The 12,460-nt window shown below is 36.9% G+C and overlaps 1 protein-coding gene across 1 annotated transcript in view; it reads right to left on the reverse strand.

Moving 5' to 3' along the window:
* Mylk4 (myosin light chain kinase family, member 4) overlaps positions 1 to 12,460 on the reverse strand; it is a 108,613-nt gene that overhangs the window by 85,384 nt on the left and 10,769 nt on the right. The window contains exon 2 of the mRNA XM_013016610.1: positions 573 to 843. Coding sequence (XP_012872064.1) covers positions 573 to 843 — 271 coding nt within the window. The remainder of the gene's footprint in view (positions 1 to 572; positions 844 to 12,460) is intronic.

Raw genomic sequence — 12,460 nt, forward strand, 5'->3', positions numbered from 1 at the left:
TGTGTGTGTGTGTGTGTGTGTGTGTGTGTGTGTGTGTGTGTGTGTGTTTGGGGTTGCAGGAAGGAAGTCAGGGTTTCTGATATGGTAAGCATACCTTCTGCCACAGAGCTACACTTCTAGATCCACAAGCTCACTTTCTAATTCTTAAGTCATTAAACACAATGTAGAGCAGCCTGCAGGAAGACCACCTTCCTTATCCCTCTCTTTTCCTCCTCCTCTTCCTCCCCACCTCCTCCTTTATTTCTCAGCTGCTGATCTACCTAACTCGTACTTTCAGTCCTGTTTTTGGTTGATTATTTTTGAGATGGAGTCTTACCAACTTTTCTGCCCCAGCTGTCCTTGAACCTAGATCCTTCTGCTCTGAGTCTGAGTGGCTAGGATTATCTCCCAATTATTAATCAAGTTCAATTTTGTTAACTTGAGTGAATTTTTGTCTCTTAAAAATAGGAAATTTGCTTATTCATAACTTTCCTTAATTCTAAATATAAATGACAAAATAGAATTTTAAGTTTGTTAATTTTAAGTTTGTTAGGTTCTACCTATAAGGAGAAATCAAATGAACATATAATTACCTCATTCTCTTCAGATCTTGAATCTTGTTCATTAGAATTTCCTTCTAGAAAACATTTTACTTTCTCAACCTCTTCCATGCACTGAAAGAATGTCATTTTCTCCAGCTGATTGCTGCTGTAACAAGAGCTGATTTCTTCCAACCTCTTCACTTTTAACATTTTGGTGGTGAGCGTAATTAAGCTACTATTTGAAGTATGGTTTTCATTTCCCTCTGTCTCAGATTTGTAAATCAAGACACAATCGTGACTTTTCAGAGCTCCAGTCTCCTGACTGTAAAGAAAGCACACACACTTATTATACCAACTTACTCAGTGAAGATTTGGATGTGGCTTCTGTTTGAATTGGAGAGACAACTCAAAATTAGAAAGAGAAATGCAAATATTTGTATTGAATTTCCATTGGTGAATCTTTTCCTACAAAAGTGGTAAGAAGCAATCTCAAGTGACTATATAACTCATTTTGTAAAACAAAATATATATTGTGGCAGAGTAAAATGCCTCACCTCCCCCCCCCCAATGTTTCTTTGGTCTTTTTCAAAGTTGACCATGTAGGAAAAATTGTAGACCTCTGAAGATAAAGGAACAGCTCTGGAAATCTGTCCTTTTGTAAGAAAGAAACTTAATACATCCACATGAGTAAATAGCAATGCAGGCAAAAGTAAAGGCATCTCTGGCTGGTATCTCCCTTTTTCTACCTAGGAAAGATCTATTCACAAGAAGAGATGAGTCTCAAGCCTAGCCTTGATGGAGATGACTATCAGTGACTATTATTTGAAAGAGACGATCTGAGCCTCAAGGCAACCATGGATTGCTTATACCTCCTCCTTCATCTTTCCAGGGACAGGGCAACCTCTTTTGATTTCAGAAGTCCAAATTCCTATCCCTTTAAGCTCTGTATAAGGGACAGCTCTGTTGCTCCTCTATGAAACTCATACTCCTATTCCTTAGGCATGTAGTAAATTCTGTGTGGTCTTTTTCTTATTATCTGTCCATTGTTGATTTATTTCAGAGAGAACAAAGTAAATTTAAAAGTTCCCTACAGTATCAAATAGCCAACTTATATATTGACTCTAAAGAACTTGATGTTTGGATGGGATTTGAAAATTTTGTTCATTTCCTTCCCTCCAGGGGGATTTAGCAAGGAAGGAGGACCTCCTGCTTCTCCTGGGTGTTTTGCCTCCCACCTGGGGGATATCTCTGTAATTCTCTCCCCATGAAACTTTGCATTACATTTTTAGCAACTCATATAACAAAATAACCAACAGGTATTTCAAAAGTTTTTAAATCCAGAGCTCTAATATGTTTTATACCCCCTAAAGAAATTATATTCAAACAAATAAAAATACAAATAGTATCAACCAGAACTCTAGGCATTATAGACCACTGGTACCATTCTTGGGAACTTTCTTGAAAACCCCATTATTAAAATGCAAAAATAGTTGATTGTTCTAAGATAAACTATGATATATATCTATATCTATCTATATATATATAGCTTAGTTACAAGTGACCCATAATTAAAATACAAAAACAAATACTCAATTGTTCTGAAATAAACTATGATTGAGATACATCAGTTACAAGTTACTAAAACTGAATTGGGAAGCCACTTAAAACATTAACATATTAAAAACAAAAGCTTAGCTCCAAGATATAATTGCTTTGCAAAGGAATACTAAACCTTAAGGTGTACCTGAAGTTTAGTTCAACTTGTTATTTAAAGCAACCTACAGAAAGAAAGAGAAGATTTGATAAGTTATAACAATCAAAAATCATAATTACCATTTGTAGGAAGACATCATAGTGTTTGGACCACTCCAAGGGTAGAGCGAAAGTTTGGCAGATAAAAGGAATCTTTGTAGACTTCAAATTGAAATTGGCTACAGAACTCTCTGAGAGTCTTTTCTCTCAGTGAGTAGAAGTCTTCTGAAAAGACAAGTGTATATGACAAGAGGAAGTATCCTCTCTCTCAAATTCCACTCTGAGCCTCCTTTAAACTATGGCCCTTGATCTCATGTTGCTCAGCTGTTGCCTTCTTAGTCAGATGGAGAAGAATATTAATTTTAGACACCAGGCTTTTCAAAGCCAGTGGCTCCATTTCAGAGGTCAGGTAAGGAGAGGACAAACTGGGAACACAAGATGAAATAGCTCCACGTTCCCTATCACCAGTATGGCATTGCCCTAGTAAATACAAAGCAGGGTCTGTTCCTGGCAATCATGCACCCCTTTCGGACTCATGTAAGTGCTTGCTCTCAGCTGGAAGATTTATCATACTCCATGCATACTCCTTATGGTAACTTTGCACATGTCCAGCTGCAATAGCAAGTCTGACAATTTGTCATCAGAAGTTAGCAGCCCTTAGCAAGTTTGTCTTCATTTGCTCAAGCTTTGAAGATACTTTAAATATATTCAACTATTTATAACATCTAGGTAGGTATGAGGAACAGGGGTTGGTTTTTCTCTTAGGAACAACTATGATTGTCCTCTGGTTTTCTACCAGACAAAGAAAAGAAAGTTCATTTAGAAACAACCACCTGCCTCATTCCAATTGTGGTGTATTTCTGGATTTGAGTGACATAAAGCCTTGATTGCGTAGAAACTAGAACTAATATTACAGATGACCCTACAATTCTTTAGGGCCTAATCAGTGGCGACTTCTTAATTTCAGTGTTTCTTAAACCCTCTATGACCCAGATCAGCACCAATATCTAGCACCTCACATTCAAATAAAAGGGGAAGGGGGTTAATTCAAGTCAGTGTGTTCTATACAAAATAAATATATCTATTTCAAGTAGCATTTAAAGGATTGCAAGATAATCCTTTTTTAATGGAACTGCTGAATTAAGGTTAGCTCAAGTGGCAGAAAGATTGCTTGGTAATCACAAGAAGTCCTGTGTTCAATCACCAGTACCACTGACAAAAGAGCTCTTCACTAGCTATTGTAAAAAAAATAAACCTAGAACTGTTACTAGTTTTCTAGTACATGCACATATTTGTAAGGGATAAAGTAGTCAACAAAATTATCAAAATTATTATGAAAAGACTGATTTAGACCCATTTTTATAGGCATTATTATACTATGTAAACATACTGATAGTGCAACAAATCCCTCCCCACAAAAGAAAGATGCTTGTGGACACATCCTCTAATGAGACCATGAGAACAACGAAAACATACTCTCCATTCCATCAGGCCCAGCAAGTAGCCAAAGGCTCTGGTGACCAACAGGCCTATAGAATCTGCTACTTGACTTCTTAAAAAATAATTTTTATGTTAGAATAGCTTTCGATTCATAGAAAATTCACAGAGCTCCTTTTCCCTATATCTGGTACCTCATATCTTCTACTTTCAGCATCTTGTACTGGCATGGTACATCTGTGGCCATTCATAAACCAATGCTGATACATTTTTATTAACTAAACTCAACAGTTTTCTTCCTCTAAAATCCCCTCTCTTTCCCAGAATCCCATGCAGGCTTTCTCATTGCATTTAGAACTAATAGGATTTAGAAATTATTGGATTAGGTTATGAAAGAAAGACAGTAGACAAAGATGAATTACATAGTTCTTTCTGAGCACTTGTAAGTCAGACAGAGCTGATGTTAGCTGAGATAGAAACAGCCATAGGAGAAGCAAATTTTGCAGGGAGATTGTAGCTCAGGGTACAAGATATCTGGTACATGGGCTAGGAAGGTGGCTCAGTGGTAGAGCGCTTGCCTTGCATGCCTGCCTGGGTTCAATTCCTCAGCACCACATAAGCAAAAAGAAAAAAGCCGGAAGTGGCGCTGTGGCTCAGTGGTAGAGGCTAGCCTTGAGCTGAAGAGCTGAGGGACAGCACCCAGGCCCAGAGTTCAGGGCCCACGACCGGACCCAAAAAAAAAAAAAGATATCTGGTACAACAGTTAACCATGTACCTATATGGTCTATTCATGTAACCTCAAGACCCTATGTCCAGACACATTAAATAGTCTGAAAGCTTAAAATGCTCTTGTGCCTAGAAAACTTTGTAGTAAAGCTATCAGTAGGACCAGCTTTTCCAGTATTTTCATGGTGTTTTGGAGTTACTGATCTTTTTTGAAAATATGAACATAATGAAAACAGCTTTCCACAGAGCCATGGGAAAGAATCTCTGCTTATTTTCAGATGACATTTCCAGGAGCTGAATAAGAGGGTACGCTGTCTGTCAGAGGAACCACATGAACAGGCATCACTGACAGCTCCTTCACTGCTTGTCATTCAAACCTGGCTTGATAATGCTAATCATTTGTGTTATGCACAGCTTTCTGAATGTTTCCAGATCAACAAGGCCTCTACTACACACCAAAGTAGAAAAATCATCACAAGTATCAAAATGCAAGTTAGAAACTACTATAACCATGTTATCCACATTGCAACTGACTCTTCTTCCTTTCATAAAGCACCACTAAATATAACCCATAAAAGCAAAACATGATCAATTGTCTATAATCAAAATTCAAAATATTTGCTCTTCAAAGGTACCATTAGTAAAAGATTAACCACAGACTGGAAAGTAGCTTGAACTCACATATTTGATGAAAGACTTATGTAGAATATATAATGCATTCTTATGATATCATAAGATAACAAACATCTCAGTTTTAAAAATAAACAAGAGTTTTTGAATTGTCATCAAAGAAGATATATAAATAATATATAAAATAAATGCCTTGAATTATTCATTAAGTCAATGCAAATTAAATCAAAATGAAATAACATGTTATACCTATTAGAAGGCCCATAACAATAATAATTTTAAAAGACAGAGAAAAATAAATGTGGAAGGGAGTGTAGAGAAATCAGAGCTTTCATGAGTCAGGTAGTGGGAATGTTAAATGGTATAGGTGTTTGGAACATAGTTTATCAGTTTCTTTCAAAGTTAGTTCCAATGTAGAAATTTAAACATAAAACTTTGTATATGAATGTTTGTGGAATCATTGGTCTCAATAGTAAAAGAAAAAAGAGACATTCTAAATGCTCATTAGTTTTCTAAGTGGGCAAACATAATGTAGTATGCCCATATTAATAGAATACTACTCAGCAATAAGAAGGAATAAAATACTAGTGCTTGCTACAACATGAATAAACAGAAATCTGGAATAAGTGGAAAAGAAAAGGTCAGAAACAAAGACCATATAATATAAAATGACCAGGTGGTTGCCTGAGACACAGAGTAAGAACAAAGATTAACTGTAAGCAGAGGCAAGAAAGGCAATGTCTTGTGGTGATAATAATATACCTCATTGACTTTGTGTGTGCCAATCGTGAGGCTTTAACTCAGGTCCTGGATGCTGCTCCTCAGCTTCTTTGACTCAAGGCTACTGAACTACTATTTGAGCCACAGCTCCATATCCAATTTTGGGGTCGTTAATTGAAGATAAGAGTCTTCTGAACTTTCCTGCCCTGGCTGACTTTGAACCACCATCCTCAGATCTCAGCCTTCTGAGTAACTAGGATTATAGTTGTGAGCCACCAGCATCCGGCTACATCGTTGACTTTCTTAAAACATTGCTGACTTGTACACTTAAGTGAATTTTAAGTGCAGGTGTGGTTCTAGTAGTAGAGTGCCAACCTGGAGCAAAAAAGCCAAGCAAGAGTGCAAGACACTGAGATAAGCCCTGGTATCAGTAGATAGGTAAACTTTATGATTATAAAGTACACTTTAATAAGGTGTTACCAAGAAAAAACTCAATATGCTTAGTAAAAAGAGCATTAAATGAAGGGAAACAAGAACTGCAGAGCAGTCTGTGACCAACTGTTCCAAGTGACCAAGGCAGGGATCCAGAGGACCATCAATTATACCTCACACTGATAAAGTTACCTGGGGTTAAAGGGGGAAAAAGAAAATGGTGAGGGGAGAGAGATCTGCACACTCCAGTACAAATGCCATATAATAAGATTATATAATTAAAAGGAAACCTCGTGGTAGTTTAAAAATAACATTTCATATTATGCTTGGAGATTGGATACTTTGTGCAAGGAGGAGACTGATGTTACAGAACATCCACACTTGTTTATAGCACCATTTGATATTTAGACTTAAAATTTCCAAGTGACAGTGAGTAAGTAGCTAAGTATTTTGCAATAAAAAAACGAGTCCTCTAAAACTTCCATGTGGGCTGTGGGGATAGTTCACCTACTATGTACTGGTATAAGGCTCTGGGTTCAATTTTCAGCATTAGCACAAAAATAAACCAAAACCAAAACAAAACAAAACCCAAAAACCTATGCCTTAGGCATATAACAACTTTGCTGTGTTCTTTTATTATCTAAAATAAAATAAAATGGTTATAAAACTAAATAAAAGTATAGATGGAATCATTTAAAATTAATCTTTTTCAAAGGTATTAAGTAAGACTTAATTTCATGATCTTGATAGTTGTTCCTCTAATTATATTCTCTCATACCTTATTGAGGAATGAAAATGTATATCAGAGTTAACGTGTTGTTTAGAAAACAACCCCTATTTCAATGGGAAGAAAGTATATTACATAAATACTATTCAAAACACATTTCGCCCAATTTTTAAAAAACAAACTTCAGGGCTGACACAGTAGCTCAGTACTGGGCAGCATTTGCCTAACATACATGAGGACTTGAGTTAATCCCCAGACTGCAAAAAGAATAAAGAATAGCTGAGTGCTAGGTGCTAGCAGTTTACCCCTGTAATCTTAGGTACTGAGAAGGCCAAATTCTGAGGATGATGATTTGAAGAAGCCCAGCAGAAAAGTCTGTGAGACTCTTGTCTCCAATTAACTAGCAAAAAGCTGGAGGTGGAGGTTTGGCTATGGCTCAAGTGATAGAGTGCTAGACTTGAGTGAAAAAGCCAAGCAAGAGCATGAGGCCCTGAGTTCAAAAGCCTCAGTAATGGCATTATTTCTTTTCTTTTTTTGGTCGGTCGTGGGGCTTGAACTCTGGGCCTGGGCACTGTCCCTCAGCTCTTCAGATCAAGGCCAGAACTCTACCTCTTGAGCCACAGCGCCACTTCTGGTTTTCTGGTGGTTTATAGGAGATAGGAGTCTCACGGTCTCTCCTGCCCGGGCTGGCTTTGAACCGCAATCGTCAGATCTCAGCCTCCTGAGTAGCTAGGATTACAGGCGGGAGCCACCAGCGCCCAGCTGCATTATTTCTTTTTTTAAAAAAAGACAAGAAGCACCTTTCTTTAGCATCAGTGTAATTCTTTTTTTTTTTGGGGGGGGGTCCGGTCGTGGGGCCTGTACTCTGGGCCTGGGCACTGTCCCTCAGCTCTTCAGCTCAAGGCTAGCGCTCTACCACCTGAGCCACAGCGCCACTTCCAGCTTTTTTCTTTTTCTGCTTATGTGGTGCTGAGGAATCGAACCCAGGGCCTCCGGCATGCAAGGCAAGCACTCTACCACTGAGCCACCTTTCCAGCCCCATCAGTGTAATTCTTATCACTAACAGAAAACATTTTTAGAGCTAATATATAGGTGCTACTGTGCTAATTTATTGTCTGTATTTTCCAGCTCACCAAAATCAATTATTTTAAATGTTAGGAAAGAGGGGCAAATATTTTAATAATAAATAAATACATAAAAACATAAATACACAAATAAAATTTAAAACCCAGAATTTTAAAAATTGTATACCTCAAAACTACAGAGAATTTTCAGAAATAATAAAAGGAATATCTATATACTTTTCACCTACACTCAGCAAACGTTCGTTTTTTTTTTTTTACCTTTCACTTCTTTCTGAAAGTTGTAGACTTCCTGGCATTTTACCTCTAACTCTATATGCACAGAACATGAAGACATAGAACAAGGTCCAGTTGAAAAATAAGAGATTTGCATGGCCCTGGCTTTTATCTGTTCAAGGATCATACTCAATATTTTCTTTTTTTTCTCATTACATTATCAATTTTGAAGATTCTAGACAAACTGCTTCATAAAATATTTAATTTAAATTGAGTGACCATATCTTCATGTATGAAATTAAGTTATCCTTATGGCAAGAAGACCACTGTATCTTTCTCAGAACATCACAACAGGTGATGTAGGCTTTGTTCTTATTAGTGATGCTAAATTTGGTAATCTGATTATGGTGCTGTCTGTCAAATTTCTCCAATGTAAATTGTCATTCTCTTTGTAACTAATGAGTAATTCATGAGAATTTATGGGTATCCTGATCCCTGGAAATCTATTGCTCTGGGTTTTAGTATCTGTCTTTGCCTGAATTATTAGCACAGTGATCATGAAATGGTGGTTCTATAATTCTACCAATTATATCATATTCTTCTATAAAGTAGTGTTTACCATCCTTATTCTGAGCCCCTTCTAGTATCAGTATGAACTCATGAATAATAAAAATAGAATACACATTCCTTACTTTCTTCATTTTGATGCTCAAATTGTCCCACAATTGACCAATGGAAGAATCTTGAGCTAGCTCTTATGTATTTTTTATATATTACTGTTTTTTTTGTTGCTTCCTTATTTTATCTACTTTTTCCATACTATTTTATCCTATTTCATGCCATTTCTTCAATGAGTACTCTTTCCTTTCAGTGAAGGAAATTTCTGGATTAAGATCCGATACTGCAGTGCTTTTTGCCTCTGGCATGTCATTGCTCCTAGTCAGTAAACAGAGCTAAGAAATATGCATCTTTAAAACCATATGCGTTTTCAATCAAAACAACATTGAGATACCACCTCACCCTAGTTAGAATGGCAAAAATCAAGAACTCTAATAACAACAGATGCTGGAGGGGATGTGGACAGAAGGGAACCTTACTGCATTGTTGGTGGGAGTGTAAACTTGTTCAACCACTTTGGAAAGCAGTATAGAGGTTCCTCAAAAGACTTCACATAGAGCTCCTGGAGCTCCCCTATGACCCAGCAATCCCACTTTTGGGCATTTACCCAAATGTTACAAACAAGACCACACTAAAGCTACCAGCACAACTATGTTTATTGCAGCCTTATTTACCATAGCTAAGATCTGGAATCAACCCAGATGCCCCTCAGTAGATGAATGGATCCAGAAAATGTGGTATATATACACAATGGAATTCTATGCCTCCATCAGAAAGAATGACATTGCCCCATTTGTTAGGAAATGGAAATGCTTGGAAAAAATTATATTAAGTGAAGTAAGCCAAGCCCAAAGAAACATAGGTCCCATGGTTTCCCTTATTTGCAATATCTAGTATGTGTATGAGTCAAGCAGAAAAGGTCAGATAATATGATGTTAGGAAAATAAACCCTAAGATATGTATTTAAATGTTTTTTTCTTTCATGCATGTGTTTCTAACGCATTTATAAGATTATCTCTTTGTTGCATTGTATGTCTCTCCCCCACAGTATAATCCCTGCTTTCACTATATTTGATGTTAGTATAATTTGTGGAGAAGGGGAAAAACAAGTCGTTTAAGGATACAGGTTGACCCGTTGCAACAATGAGAAGTACAAGTTGTCATGTCGAAAACGAACTTCACAACTTTGGTGGGGAGGGAGGATTGGATGGGGGGGATGGGGGGAGGCTGGGAAGGGATGGGAAGGGTAAACAAAGGAGGAGGATGCAATGCTTGATAAGAAATGTACTCATTATCTTGCCCATGTAATTGTAACCCCTCTGTACAGTATGTTTACAATAAAAAAAATGCTTGATAAGAAATGTACTCATTACCTTGCTCATGTAATTGTAACCCCTCTGTATGGTATTTTCACATAGGAAATGTACTCAATAGGAAGTGTACTCATTACCTTACTCATGTAACTGTCACCCCTCTGTACAGTATCTTTACAATAAAAATATATAAAAAATCATATGCTTTTATACACATATGTCTAATTCCATCCTAATACCATACGATTCTTTCTGTCCCTTTCCCCATCTATATCACTCTCACATAGATACTTAAAGCCTAAAAATGAGAGAGAAAAGTTACCCTTGCCACAAGGTAAAATTCCTGCTTCTGTTGTGAATATGCATTCTAAACAATTGGAAGAAGTCTAAAAGGGCTCATTCCCAATTTGTTAATTCCCAATCTACAGCATGAATCATCATTTTCTAGTTTTAGGAACTGAAAGAAGAGTATATTTATTTGTATTTACATTCTTGGGGATGATTTTCTACCTTCTAAGTTGGAAGAAGATTTAGAAGCTTGAAAAAGCTCATGATAGTAACAAGGCATGAAATTACAGAAGTGCAAAGCTCAAGCTATGATCTTCTGACCAAATGTTGGCCTGCCTCTCTCAAAAGGGTAAGAAAGGTTGAGGAGAGAAATTTTCCACAAGAGAAAAACACTGTTATAGGGACCCCTATGGGAAGCTGGGTGAAAACTTCCCAGTCTCTAGGAAAATATGAAAACTATAAAAATAAAGGAGCATTTCTAGGTAGAAATTATGTTGGGCTATTATGTAATGGTTCTTTTTTTATTTTTTATTGTTAAAATACTGTACAGAGAGGTTAAAATTACATGGACAAGATAATGAGTACATTTCTTATCAAGCATTGTAGCCTCCTCCTTTGTTTCCCCTTCCCATCCCTTCCCATCCTCCCCTCCCCCCCCCCCCGCATGTAATGGTTCTTAATTTGCTAGATTTTTCTATACATCCAAAAGTATTAAGGATAGATACAAAATTTTCAGTTGTTCAAAGGACCACTGCAGCTAATAAGGTGAAACTACCCCATATGGAAAGGGTGGGGTGGATACTGCCCACATGCATCTGGTGGGAATGTTCTCTCCTCTAAATTCTGTAGACCATAATATGCCTTTTGACCCCACACTTGCATCTGTAAGAGTTTTAACTCAAAGAAAGTCATCCCAAGATATGATCTTTGAAGATAAGATCCTGATGTTAATTGTTATACTTTAAACTGTTAGTGGAACCTAAGCACAGCTATTGGTTAAGTAGATTGGTGTCCTCCTAATAAAGAACACTATGCTTCATCTAGCATATGTATTAGTGTTTAATAACATGAGAACAAAATCTACTGTAAAATTAGAAGGCAAAGGAAGATTCTGGAATAGTATTTATGCTGTAGGCTCCCATTTTTTTTCTGTAAAAAGATAGTCACTATACATTGATGGATGACACTACAGAAAGATAGTACAGTATCAGGTAAAACTGCTATACCAAATTAGGTCTTTACTTTCCTAGAGTTATTAATTTTTCTAAAATAAACATTTTTTCAATCTGAAAAAATCTTCCATTAAAATAAATTTGTAAATGCTATAATAAAGAGACTTGCCTTATGGGAGTCTCGTGGACATTAAAGATAGAGGATGGAGGCTTGAATTTAAAATTCCCTAGCTGTACAAACACAGAACTGCTGCTCAATCTTCCTGAGCCTTGGCTTTTCTCATCTGTTAAGTGAGGATAGCAATATTTGCCTTTAAACAGTGAACAAAGAGTAAGGAATGTGGTAAATATGACCCTTCATGCAAAAGAGGGACTTGATTAATGCAGCCTTTATGGTTATTAGTGGTACTATTACTGTCATGGCTACAAAAAATATTGTAAAAAATAAAAGATACCAGCTGAAACATTTAATCTAAATGCAAAAGAACAAAATATCCCATATCTTATTTTATTGACAGTACAAAACAATTTGCTGTTGAAATAATTTTCCTTCATTGAGATACTATACAGGAAAATTTGTAAGTGTAGTTTAAGAAAGAATTACAGACACCCATAAAGCTATCCACTGCCACGCCGACCCCAGTAGAGTCTGCTTAGCATGGGAAACCATCTATCAGACCATGATAGGGGCCTCGAGACCTATCTCTGAGTTTTGGGACTTCACCGAAGTCTACCTCAGAGAATGGGGCTTTACAGAAACCTATCTCCAAGTTTTGGGACTTCACCGAAGTCTACCTCGGAGAATAGGGATTCTAAGAGGCCTACT

This window comes from Dipodomys ordii, unplaced genomic scaffold (assembly GCF_000151885.1).
Source record: "Dipodomys ordii isolate 6190 unplaced genomic scaffold, Dord_2.0 Scaffold32, whole genome shotgun sequence".
Lineage (NCBI taxonomy): Eukaryota > Metazoa > Chordata > Mammalia > Rodentia > Heteromyidae > Dipodomys > Dipodomys ordii.